A 14367-nucleotide genomic window follows, 5' to 3' on the forward strand; every position below is an offset into this window, starting at 1 on the left:
CCCCTCAGTGCCTGAAAAGAACAAAGAAAAGATAAAGAGTAGCACATGAAAAAGCACTGCCATAAAAAAAAAAACAGGAAAGGACTACCATAGAATAGTAGTAGTAGATGCTGTTTGTTCATAATTGATTTTTCTTTCTTCACAGTAGCCAGCTCCAATTTCATTCTCCTGCCTCACTGTTCCTCATCTGCTAATGGTAAAAATTATCTAATATAATTTAGTTATTTCATTTAGGTGGGCATGCACACCAGTTCTGACCAAGAAAACATGAGGGAATGTCTGCTTTGAGAGTTCTTCTATACTTACAAAAGAAACAGCACTAGTTTTTAACAGAATACGATCTTTCCTGACAGGATCCCTGGAACTTCAGTTGACAGCTTATGAGCACAGAGGTAGATAAAAGAAACCCAGTCCTAATTACATTCTTAATCTACTAAAGTAACCAATTGTTTTAAATCTATGAGTTCCCCCAACATGTAAGCTATATATAGTTGTTTTTCTGTTACTTATTCTATTAGAATAGTCAGCATTAATCAATGGGAATTCTCAGAAGAAATCTTTATAGGTAGTGACTGGAAGACTGGGAAGACATTGAGTATAGTTATTAGAAACAGAATTATGAACTCAGTATTGTAGAGATAACAGATATTGAAAATTTATTGAGTAAAAAGGAAAGAAATATACAAAGAAAGCAAATAGAACAAGTAGATGTGGAATGTTTTAGATTATGTTGACATTGCAAGTGATATGTGAAGAACATAAGGAGAATTGAATCAATTTGGGTTAAAGTTTTTGGAATAATTAGTACAAATTTATAAGCCTAGTGGTGCTGTCATTATATTGCATTACTCATTCCTTAAATATTCAGAAAAATGTGTAAATAACCCGCTTGGCACTTTCCATCATACAGGTGAATTCAGAGGCCAGCCCACCTGAGTACTGCTGCTACACACAGGACCTAGATTGTTTCAAAGATACTCTAAATAATCTAAAATACACTTTTGCCAATTTTTATTATTCATCATCTCTTTTTATCCAAGGAAACTTTAAGATACAGATGTCCAGGAGAGAAATTGCAACAAATCAATACATAAAATCAGGAGAATGATTATTGGAGTTATCAAAAGTCTCCATTTTTCTCTCAGTTTTCTCCTAATGAGGAGGAATATGTAAGAAGATTCTTAGAAAACTAAGTTTACATCTATCTTCAGGAAAGATACTTCTCCTTGAACAATGGATAGGTGCATCTGATTGTGCAAACCTAAGTCACATAGCTATATTGAAGGTGATGGAGGCCAGGGAAGCAGCTTCTTTTTTGTTGTTGTTGTCTGTTTGCTTGTAGATGTGTGTAGGGGGTAGTTTTTCCTTAAAAAAGCCATGACTCACAATTTGCTATCTGTCAAAATGTAAATAAGAATTTCAAAAGCTTAGGGCAGTCCTGAATAGCAGATGAGCACACTATCCAAAACGGATATATCCGTGGGGAGAAAGAATGAATACAGTCATGTGTTTAGATGCTTTATAATGTCCAAACCTATTATAATTTTAGTATTATCTCAATCCTCAAATCCATGGGTAGTGATTGGGGTGGGGTTGGGGTAATCTCACCATTTAATTTTCTCACAGTGAAATCTGAGGGATTTAATAGCCAAATATCAGTAACAATTCTACTTATGTTCCATTTTAAGTGAATTAGTGAGTGAAGATTTCAACCTGAAACCTGGGATGGTTCTGGGAGCCACCTAACAGAAGTGAGAAACTCACTATCTATCCTGAAGATTTCCTTGCTATAAAACCTCCTTCATGTGTAGAGGCAACCCTGCTTCATGTTCTAACTTCCCACATTCACATAATATCTCAGAATAGAATTTCATTAGTTGATCCTGCTCCCTGATGGCTGTTAACTTTGATTCTATCTTTAATTTCTTAGCCTTGATTAATTTCAACAGTGGGGATTCAGGTTGGTAATGGGAAGGGATCTTTTAACTATTAAATGCTGGCAATCACTCCAGTGTGAATATAACTTTTGAAACTTGAACTTCACTGTCTTATCTCCTAGCAGATGATATTAGAGAAAACAAAGACAATATACTTGTCCTTCATTAGTGACATGGGGGCATGGATTCACAAATAAATTCTACAGATCACTTTGCCATTCACTCTGCAAGTCAAAAAGTCCACTCTACATAGAAAACTAGTATATGCTATACTTGAAAAATATTTCATTTCTGCTGTTTCATTTAACATAGGAGAGTTTTCCCTCCCTCAATTTAGCCATCTCACATAGTTCTGTTGAACTTGGGTTTCATATATGGTATGCCAAGTCACCCAAAATATATTTTTCACAAATGTTTAACTACAACTGTAGTAATTTCACCAAAATATCTATTTACTTTTACTCTTATTTTTTAATTATTGTCATATTTAGGATTAGTTAAGCCTCTCTCAATAGTTTTGCAATGATTTCACATTCATGGTGAAATCTCTTCTCAAGTAATCTCTTCTTAAGTCTAATGTGATGATTTTACTGTAATAAGAAGCTGAGAGCCATACCATAAAAGTAAAATTATGGATTACCTCCACTCCTGACATTAGCCACAACCCTCATTAGACCTAGATACTACATGATTTAATACTGAACCAACGTCATGTTCAAAAATGCAGTTCAGTAGACAAACGCAACTATGACAGAATGTTACTCTTTGCTCCTATCTTCTAAAAGACCTTGAAAGTAATCTAAATATATCTTGTGCAACATCAATTGTTAAAATGCTGTTTCATCTGTTACACTGTTCCCTGATGGAGTTTAGACCATCCTACCCCAAAATATGGTGTCTTGTCATTTGAGGAAACAGCAGAAATACATAGGTCACACTCTGACCTTATTTGGCCCTTCTCTCCTGAAGCAGAGCATGAAAGAATTTTCTGATATTTCTCTGAAGTAGGTCATAAGACCTTCATGTGAGAGGTTCCAACTCTATACCCAAAGGAAAGGAATGCCCTTATCTCTGAAGATACAAGGACACGGAGAAGAATTTAAATAGGCCTTGCTAAGTTCCCCCTTATTTGTTACTGTTTGATCATACCCCCTTTTGTCTAATCATGCTTTTCCACAACAATTCACTTCATCAAATTGAGCACAAAAATACACAAATTTCTCTGTTTCTTTGGATCTTCATTTCTGAAGACTTCTGTGCCTTGTAAAACCTACACTAAATACATTTATTTAGTTTTCTCTTATTTATATGTCTTTCTTGTACATGCCACCACCATTATCCTAACAATTCAGTGAAAAAAAGAGATTTTTTCCTCCCTTACAACTTCATACACACAGTTGTGCTGAACCTTTTTCCCCCTCCAATACTCCATAAAAAATATATTTTTATTTCCAGGCTATCCCTCGATTTTTTGTTTTGTTTTTTTCTCATTTCCTCTCCTTTTTCTCAATACTTTATTATATAATAGATTTAGTCTATATGGATTAAACCTTTTTAGGAGGGTTTGCAGTATAAACAAAATGGACTTTAAAAAGAAAAGATCATCTTTGATAGGGTAAGGTGTTGATCTCATTACTTTATTCATAATGGTAGGATAAGTGTTCAAAATATTAGTAATAAGCTTTGAGGTGACATGAAGAAGAAACTTCACATATTCTACAACTCAGAAAGTGTTACAGTATTTTTTATGTAATCCTCTCAATAGCCCTGCAGGGTAAGATTATCATGATTCACATTTTTATGATGAGAAAACAAAGGCAAAAAGAACTGGTGAAGCCAGGATTTGATCTCAGAGAGAATGACTCTAGCATAAAGCTCTTAACCACTGTATAAGCAGAACCCTAATAACTATCTGACAGAAATGCTGTCTGGATGTTGGTTGGACTATGATCTCTATGCTACCTTCCAACTCTAATGACTCCATAGAAATAATTCTGGAAGGTCTTTCAAGGAACCATTGAAAGAAAATATTGCTAAAAACTTGAAAGGAAGAAGAAAATCTCTAGAAGCAACCTAGGAAAAATAGTCTGAATTAATGAATCAATGTAAATACCTAAAAATCTAAGAGAATGTACAACCAAAGTTAATAAAAATAATCTCTTCTTGGTAGATTAGGATTGGAGCCTGGTTCAAGTCATAATGAGAGTCCAGAGAAAATTATTAATCTATATTCAAATCATGGAGAACTAAAAAAAAAATTGAAAAATAATAATGATACTTCTGCAATAATCCATAAATACAAAGGGAACAGGAGGTTGGGAAAAGTGAAGTTAGAAGTATGGCTAAGTGTTAATAAAAGTACTTTTTCAATGTAGTCTTTTGGTAGGTAAGGCAAATTTCTCTCCATTTCCAAACCTATTAAGGTCAAACTCTAGGAGTTAGGTTAGATTATTAATACACACTGATGTTTTCTGAACAGAAGTTTAACACATGAGGCCAAAGACATATCACACTGTACAATTAGGAAAAGCTAGGAGAAATTTTAGTGGTGGAAAATTTCCCTGTTAGTAGGTCAAATGGAGTTATTCTGGCCTAAACTATCTAAATTACTCTGGAACAGGCCCAAATATAGAAGTTAAAGAAAAAATCTGTTCTTTTCCTAGATAGCTTCACATTAATCCTAGCCAAATTCTGATATTAAGAAAATAGTAGAATGTATTAATATTTGAAAGTATTCTATGGCAAACAGGCTCATGTTTAGAAAAGAGAAGAGCTTATTCCTTCTCTGATATCTATGATTCATGATTTAAAAACTGTGCTACAGAGACAGACCAAACTCAAACAAAAAATTCCAAAGAACCTATTGTGATAAATGATACATGACAAAATTACATTTAAACAGTTACTAGGCCCAAAGGAATCCAGCTGAGAATAAGTGCAAACAATGTGGGGGTTTTCTACTGCTAATTCCTTTGACAAAAATGACAAAATATGGTTCTTTCATATAATGACAGGGAGAAATAAAAAGTCTGAGAGCATAAAATATTATATTGTTGTTCAGAAAGAGAGATGTTGTTCACATATTATATTTCAGATTGGCAGCATTATTTGGAAAGGGTCTCAGGCTCTTTGTTTTTAAGAATGGGGCAGAATAAAAGTGGTAGAAAGAGGGGAGAGACACAATAGTTTCACCTCAACATTTTTGACAGACAAGACTATCTAAAGGCTAATTTGAAATTCAGTTAGCACATCCAGGGAAAACCATGCAAGCAAATATATTTCTAAACAGGATGCCAAAAGAATGTTGTTAGCACATTTGTAAATTTCCAATTCTTTCTTACTACCCTTATCCAACAACCCAAACAAATCAGTTTAAATACAACTTCTTCTCCTAATGTCTTTTGAAGCATCACTGCAGACAGATTGAGTCAAGTAACCATCTGCTGCAAATACAAATAGAGCTACATTCAAGAATTATATTATACAGCCTTCCTAGCAAAGTTCTTACGTGCAAGCTGTTCTTGTCAAAATCAGAACCATTGTGATGATGCATCTTAATATTCAATCAGACTTTAAGAGTGACAAAAGTCCACATATGGATGACAGCTGTTTCTTCAGTAAATATTTTCCCATTTATTGAATGGAGGCTTATGGCAGTTTAGGCTATGTTACATCAGAAATTTCAGCCTGAACTGCCTGAGAACGATGAAAACAATAACAAGGATAAAATTTCAGTTTTCCAATCTTTGCTACAATTTACATCTTAAACAATAATAGCTCCTCCAATTAAAGTGGTACATTATGTCATTAATTTAAGAATATTCCTGCCCAATACTGACTGATGAAAGAACTGAATTTATAAGATTCTATACCTTTTTGCCCCAGCCCTCTAATAATGCCACCATGTTTGTAAAATATAAGAGTATAATTCCTGTATTGATTTACTAATCATATGAACAAAGTTGATGGGAATTTAAACAGTTTATGATTATATTTTGACAAACTGTGAAATATTTAAAAAGATGAATGAGCTATTAGCAAAAAGAAGGTCAGATAAGATAAGGCCTCTATTTAACCAATAAAGTGGGTTGCAAAATTGGAAAGTCAAAAAAAAAATGAAGATGAATGCTGATAAGGAACTCCATAATAATATCGGGTTTATATATCAATAGTTACTGAAAATGAAAAATTATAGTCTGATGTAACAAAGATATCCCGAAATGTTTTACTAGTACCTTTGAACATATATCATGCTCCTTTATAAATTCTAAATGTTATGCTGGACATAAGTATGTTAACAGTATATCTTTTAAGTAGCATTTTTATTTTATTTTTTTTTACTTATTTTTTTTTGAGACAGAGTCTCACTTTGTTGCCCAGGCTAGAGTGAGTGCCGTGGCGTCAGCCTAGCTCATAGCAACCTCAAACTCCTGGGCTCAAGCAAACCTCCTGCCTCAGCCTCCTGAGTAGCTGAGACTACAGGCATGTACCACCACGCCGGCTAATTTTTTCTATATATATTAGTTGGCCAATTAATTTCTTTCTATTTTTATAGTAGAGATGGGGTCTCGCTCTTGCTCAGGCTGGTTTCGAACTCCTGACCTTGAGCAGCAATCCGCCCGCCTCGGCCTCCCAAAGAGCTAGGATTACAGGCATGAGCCACCGCGCCTGGCCTTAAGCAGCATTTTTAAAGTTCACTAACTATAAGGTCCACTAGTAAGTATAGTTAGGGCTCAGAAACCATTACCCCAAAATATGGGATTTTTGATATGCTGGACTGACTGAAGAAGCCTCAAGGTCTCTCTGACCTTCCCCTCCCCAACCATCTGCTCTCCCAAGAAGTTAAAGTTTCTTTAACTGCCTAAGATCCAGACTCACCTAAGAGAATAATTTTTCTTTTTTTCCCCTCCTGTAAGACTAGGAATAGATGCTTTAAGAAGATAATGTCTTGTCTCTCAGACTCACTCAAAGAGACCTATTTAATATTTAAAAGTTAATCTTTGTTCCCCATCCATTCATCCTCCCTAGTAATCCTTTATTGACTCCTCAACAGAATTCCTCGTCTCCTCTCCCATTGCCCATTTTACCAGAATGGTATATAAGCTTCTAAACCCTGTTGGGACGCTGAGGTCTCATTCAGAAGGCTCCTGTGTATACATGTAAAATAAATTTGTATTTTTTTCCTCCCATTAATCAATCTGACTCATGTCAGTAATTTTTTCAGTAAGCCTACGGGGGTGGGGTGGTAGGAAAAGCCATGCTCCACACAGTATTAAAAAATCTCCTCTTTTTTTTTTAACCTAAAACTATCCTGATGTTCTTCTCTGGTGATCACAAAGATCACAAAGCAATTCTTGGAAAGATGGAGGGTTATTTGTGCTTCAAGTCAGGCCTGCAATATGGATGTGTTACGAAATTGGTATTCCCCACTTTTTGTATGGTGAGTTACAGCTTTTCTTCTCTTCCTGCAATGCAGTTGTTAAAATCGACATTTTTTTTTAAATTTTGAGTCTGCAGTTGTATTTTCCACAATTCCTGTCAGACTTTTTTTTTATTATTTGCAAACATTTTTAGATGAAACAGTGTAAAAATATTTCTTACCCTGCTATTGGATCTACTGCAATTGCCTTAGGATTATGAAGCTCCAGATCAATCAGGGTGACACATACAGACCCGTTGTAATTACAAACAAAGATCCGGTCACTGACATGGTCCACAAAATAGAGATTTCTGGTGAGCCAGTCAATCGCCATTTGTTGCACATCTGAAAAACACATACACAGAATCATTGAATCATAGGTGCAAATCTAGTATTATAAGCCAAAGAGTACATAAGTCTGTCCAAACCATCACAGAGGACATTTCAAAAGTTTAGGCATTTTCATGATAAGAACCTGCAAAAGAAAATCTCTTGCTATGCCAAAATAAGTGCCTTTATTATTATATAATAAAATGACTACTTCTTGGTACCTTTCTTTTTGCTATCTAAAGGCTGGGGATGACCTAGAGAAGTGGATGAAGAGTTTCTAAAATCTCAAAATAAAATAATAAAATACAGGTATTTACAGTATAAACATTTTTTTTTACTTTTTGCATTTGTCCAAAATAGTTCATTCAATCCAATGGACATAAAAGATTCAATGCCATAGCTATAGCAGTAAGAGGAGTAAATACTTTCTATGAACTTGAGGCAAACCTTTGTTTCCAGATTCTCTATTAAAAAAAAAAAAAAAGAATTGGAGAAGGTAAAAAAGGAAATTTATTGGCTTTGTTTGTTTAAAAAAAGTATCTAAAACTTGGAAATGAAGCAAGAGGAAGGGTGACAGTTTCTTTCAATGGCATACTTAGACATTATTTTAAAAGGCCTGTTCAATGATTAATATTCTAGTAGAGTGCTGCCCAATAGCACTTTCTACAAAGATGAAAATATTCCATATCTATGCTGTCTAAAAAAGTAACCACTAGCCAAATGTGTCTATTGAGCACTGAATAAGTGGCTACTATGACTGAGAAATAGAATCTTTATTGTATATCTTTTTAATTAATTTGAATTTGAGTTTAAATAACATAGGTAGCTAGTGGCTACTGTTAGGGCTCAGAAAATGATACTCCAAAATATGCTACTTTGGACTTTAAACTGAGAGCACCTGAGGAGCAGTAAAAGGCTTTCTCTGAAGTTCTCTCATCTGACTAAAAGAAGTTCCTCCAGAAGAAAGGCATTTGTCATGAGCCTCTTCCCTATAATACCATCAGATTGGAAAGATTAAGTCAGAGGAAAGGAGACTAAAAGTGGATAGCACAACTTGTCACTAACACTGCCCACCAACTCTGCCCTAAAACCCCAAGCCCTTATTTCTTCTGTAGTGCAGGATACTGTAAAAACTTCAAGTGTCTGGTTTGCTTTGGAGTCTTATACTTTGTGGGATCCCAATGAGTATGCACATAATAAATTTGCATGCTTCTTTTCCTGTTAATCTGTCTGCTGTCCAGCTTACTGCAGAAACTCAAAGTATAGAAACTTCACAGGGTAGAAGGAAAGTTTCCTTTGCCTCTACACTACTATGAGAAGTGTAGCCCTAGAAGAATGTGTCTGTGTTTGACTTGAGTGCTTTCTATTTGATTAGACGTAAACATTGAAATTGTATGTTAATTTGTAGGTAGTTACCTGTCAGAAAGGATAACCTCAAAAATTAAAGATTTACTGTCCTGTGAGGCATTAAACATTTTTATATTTAACCTATAAATCTCATTTAAGCATTATTTTTTCTTTAAAATGCCTATAAATACCCAATTCTACTAATGCTCTTAGATACTGGTCTAGTTCCCTCAATAATGCCATATAGAAATTACCAACCCATGTTCATTTTAGATGTTTATAACAGTCATGCTTTTAACTTTTAAAAATTATACTTTACTATCTCCTTACTCAAACTTGGTATGAATCTATGTATGATTTATTGACTAAACAGAGTGACAGGATTCATAACAGGCTACCTCAAAATATGGCACCTTTGCAGAGTGAACATTTTAAGCTGAAGAAATTTTAGAAAAGGCAGGTGCAAGAAGGGCTCTCTGAACCCTCCCCCCCCTTTTCCCTTGAAGCAGATCATAGGAAAAGCAGATGCTGGAAGGACTCTCTGACCTCTGCCTTCTTCCCTGAAGCAAGTCATAAGATCCTCATGTTAGAGATGTCCTCCCTATACCCAGAGGAAAGAAGCACCTTTTTTTTTTTTGAAGACGGATGGACACTGAGCAGGCCTTGATGAATTTTCCCCAGTTTACTATCCTTAGCTCTTACCCATGCCTTACCATGTTTTTCCACAACTTTCTACTTTTTTTCAAAACTAGTATGAAAACACTCAGGCTTGTTGAACACAGTGGCTCATGCCTGTAATACCAGTGCTCTGGGAGACCAAGGCAGGAGAATCACTTGAGGCCAGAGTTCAAGACCAGCCTGGGCAACATAGCAAGATGCTGTTTCTTCAAAAAATTATTAAAAAAAAAAAAAATTACTTAGGCATGGTGGAGCAGGCCTATAGTTCCAGCTACTCAAGAGGTTGATAGAGGAGAATTGCTTGAGCCCAGGAGTTTGAGGCTGCAGTGAGCTATGATCACACCACTACACTCCAGCCTGGGTGAAAAGACTGAGACTCTGTGTCTTAATTTAAAAAAAAGGGAAAGAAAAAAAAATATTAAAAAAATACTCTGGCTTAACCTTTTCTTTGGGTCTTCAATTGCTTCTGAAGGCTCAAGGTCTCACAGCATATAAAATTTACATTAAATAAATGATATGCTTTTCTTTTGTTAATCTGTCTTTTATTAGTCTAATTTGCATGGTCCCAGTTGGAGAACCTAAGATAGGTAAAGGAAAAGGATTATGCTTTTTCCTTCCCTATAAGAATTTCCTTCTAAAATCTGAGCCTAAACATTCTCTCTACTACATGCCTCAAAATACTTCCTCAGTAACATGTTGCTTTAGTGAATGATATTCTTTTAACAGAAAGACTAACATATATGTATGTATCACTATTATCATTTGTAATGGTATACTGTCAAAGCAAGAAAGACAAAGCAGCAACTTTGTGGGAATTTCTATCCTGCCCTACAAGGACAAGCAGAAAGTAAATATTGCAATTCATTGGATATGGATTTTCAGGCCATTGAGTATAGTTTTATTTCTGAATTATACAGTCTTTATGAAACTGTAAACACTTAAATGTTTCTTACACTACAAGAAGCTTTATTCCAGCCAGCCCAGCAACCAGAATTTTTAAAAGTCTGAATTATTTTTCTGTTGCCAGAAATCTGGAAATATATGCTTTGTTTTGTTTTTGAGTCTTCTTGCATTATTATATCAGCTAGAGTGCAGAACCCATTTTTTCAAATGCCATTTCAAATACCTTGGGTTCAGATAAAGTATGTGCCAGAGTCCATTCAATGACCCATCCCTCATGCTGGGCATGCAGTCCCTTTAGTCTATGCAATTGTAATTTCAGACAAAAGAGCTGTTTGACAGCATTCATACCTTCTTTCCACCCTTTATCATTTCAGTAAGATTCTCTGCTACTGAAACAATAGGTGTTGTTAACAGCTACCCAAGTTTGAAGCAGTGAGTTCTCACTAAAGAGCTTAATAATTAGCCAAACACTAAGTAATTTTGGAAGATTGGCTTTGTTTCTTTTCCTTATGGTTGAAGTTTGTCTGTTTTTAATTTAACTTGTATTAGGATTAAAAAGTTGAGCCAATTATACAAAGAGTTCAAGCAAGTAATCCAATAAATAAATAGATATAGAAAGATAAATTTGGCTGAATTTAATATGCATTTAAATGTTTTCTAAGCCATGAGAAGCTTTTTCAACTAGCCCAGCAGCCAGAAGTTTATTTATTTATTTATTTTTCCTTCTGGAGACAGGATCTCACTCTGCCATCCAAGCTGGAGTGCAGTAGTTTGAACATAGGTCACAACAACCTCAAACTCCTGGACTCAAGTCCCATCTAAGACCTCAAGTAACTCAGGCTATAGGCATGTGCCACTATGCCTGGCTAATTTATTTTTTAAAAAAATATTTTTTTAGAGATGGGGTCTCACTATGTTGCCTAGGCTGGTCTCTAATCCTTGGCCTCAAGCCACAGAAACCAGCATTTTTAAAACTCAAAATTGTTCCTCTTTTTCTAGAAATTTGGAAATGATTTGAACACTTTTGGAAATGAGTAAATTTTCTAGACAATATATTCAGTATTTCATTTTAACTTTGCTGAAATATAACAAAGTTCATAGGAAATGACTAAAAATAACCCATACTCATTTTATGACACTACTAAAATTTCTTAAAATTTTTAGTAAGACCCTCGTTGATTTACTGTTACTAGAACAAAATTTTAAATATCTTCCTTTATTACTTTTTTCTAGCTGCTGTTTATTCTTTCTTCAAAAGTCACCTGGGTTTTTGCCTTCAGTGTTCTTTTAAAATAGCTCTTATCTTGGTCGCTCAAAATTTCTTAGTTGCCAAATGTTATTGAGAACTTTTCTTTTCATATCTACAAAATCTGAAAGTATTAACCACTCACCTTCTGAAATACAAATAACTCTAAAAACCACCATTGGCAAAATTTAAAAGAAAAAAAATTGAAACTTGAATTATATAAATATAAGTAACTATTAACAACGTTTTCAAAACTCGTGATTTGTTAGGTCCAACAACTTAATGTTGTTCCCAGTGGAAATTAATTACAATAAACATTCAAGAAAAAAGTTAAAAAAAGAAAATGATGAATACTTATAATAATTTCATAATTAACTAAAAACAATCAGGTTTTTTGTTATGTTATAAGGCAAATAATTAATTACAAGAGTTGATGAATGTAAAACTTAAACATTTTAAGTTCATTAAAAAGCAACATATAGTTAGTGTTATGGACTGAATTGCATGTTTTCCAAAATCATATGTTGTAGCCCTAACTCCCAGTACTACAAAATGTAATTGCATTTGGAAATAAGCTCTTTAAAGAGGGGATTAAGTTGAAATGAGGTCATTAGGGTTGGCCCTAATCCAATCTGACTGGTATCCTTACAAGAAGAGAAGATTAGGACATGCAGAGATACACCAGAGATGCATATGCATGTAGCCAGGCTCCTTGAGATTTTAGTACTCAAGTATTTTTAGTGACCGACATAGTGTAAATTCGTACTTGCTTCCTGCTCAACACCCCTTGTTCTCACAGTAATCATTAACTGCTGGTGCACTGTTTCTTTGTCAAGCAGGAGGAGACAACTCCAGGATCACAAGAAAAATGTATTAGTTTGTTTGCAGAAGGAATGAATGCCTTTGAGGAAGTTAGCTGCTAACACAGAGAAATCTGGTTGCTCAGTATGTTATCTGAGACTGTCCCCTGGAACTTTCCTTACCTGCTAGCTGCAAAGAAACTCCCTACTTCATCTCTTTGGGTAGATGGATCTGAGAAATCTTACTATCCTGTCTTCTTGGCCTGGCCAAGTCAAATACACTTTTCTCTAACTTTAAGCACTGGTATCACAGTGTTTGGCTTCAGCTATGCATCAGATACATGAGCCTGAATTTGGGGTTCAACATGCAGAAGAAAGGCTATGTGAGGACACAGTGAGAAGGCAGTCACCAGTAAGCCAAATAGAGAGGCCTTGAGGAGTCTAACCCTGCCAGCACCTTGATCTTGGACTTTCCAGCCTCCACAACTGTAAGAAAATAAATTTCCATTTCTTGAGCCACAGTGGTATTTACTAATAAACTAGTATTGTTTAACAGAGTGATTCATGCCACAAAATTAGTAAGGACAAAAGTCAAATCTTGTTAAGAAAAAATATGAAAGGGATATCTGCATGTCCTTTCAATGTCACTCTGCACCATTGTCTAACAGGTCTACCCAAGGATTAGTTAATTCTCTTGGGGTACATATATTTGTTTGACTTACAACTTCAAACACATGTTGAATAGTTCCCATTAACTATAAATTTAGATACTAATTTATAGATTGATATATTGCAAACAGTTTTTGTCTAATAGATTCTGCAAATGATTTCCACCAGGTAGAAAAGATTATACTTTTATTGTCCAGTACAATATGAATTAATTTTATATCTAATTATAGAATCTTATATAAGCATTTTTTCATTCATTGATTATAAATATTTCATTCTCTTCCATACATCTTTTAATGAGCTTTACCATCCTGCTGGTTCTCTCATTAATGATCTAAACAAGTCCTTGACATATTTCCACTATATATTTGCAAATGCCATGTTTTTAATTTTTTGAAAATTATACATTGAGAAATGTTAGTATTTGATTTCTTCTTTATTTTCTATGAGATATTCAGCCAGCAAGAAATGCCAAATTTAAATATCTATAGGATCAGAAAGGTAACATAGATAGGCAAAACTTGTTAATATGAACTGTGGCAAATCTAGATGATAATCAGAAAGTATTTACCTACCTAAAAAAGGTAGCCCTGTACATCAAACAAAACCTATGTGCACCCATATTAGATCAAAAGCCACTAGTGCAATTACACCAAAGCAAGCAAACACTGGATATCATTTAGTTTAGCCTAGCCTCTAATTAAAAATATGTTTTTAAGAAGGTTACTAACATCAATAAAAGCCATTGTACTTATATTAAATCAACAAAATAGCCAACTTCCAAAGTAGTCAGGGGATTAAATCAGATAACAAACATCAAGAATCCAGCACAGTGACATGCAGTAGGTGTTACACAAATATTAGCTGCCTCCCAGAGGGAACTAAAGACTGCTCTTTAGTTTATATCTTTGTGACTACTTGTGCTATGCGTGTTTATTAGATTATACTAGATAAAGCAAAAAAATAAGTTAATTCATGACAAAATAGACACTCAGTAGTTGTGGTTACTTTAACATGTACCCACAAGATCTTTGATAG

At 34.6% G+C, this 14367-nt stretch overlaps 1 protein-coding gene across 2 annotated transcripts in view; it reads right to left on the bottom strand.

Moving 5' to 3' along the window:
• The window catches only part of LRP1B (LDL receptor related protein 1B), a 1745675-nt gene that overhangs the window by 859035 nt on the left and 872273 nt on the right, over positions 1–14367 (bottom strand). For both annotated transcript variants that reach the window (XM_020288518.2, XM_076005497.1), the window contains exon 7: positions 7539–7701. In XM_020288518.2, the coding sequence (XP_020144107.2) occupies positions 7539–7701 (163 nt within the window). The remainder of the gene's footprint in view (positions 1–7538; positions 7702–14367) is intronic.

The sequence above is a fragment of the Microcebus murinus genome, chromosome 8 (assembly GCF_040939455.1).
Source record: "Microcebus murinus isolate Inina chromosome 8, M.murinus_Inina_mat1.0, whole genome shotgun sequence".
In the NCBI taxonomy this organism is placed as follows: domain Eukaryota; kingdom Metazoa; phylum Chordata; class Mammalia; order Primates; family Cheirogaleidae; genus Microcebus; species Microcebus murinus.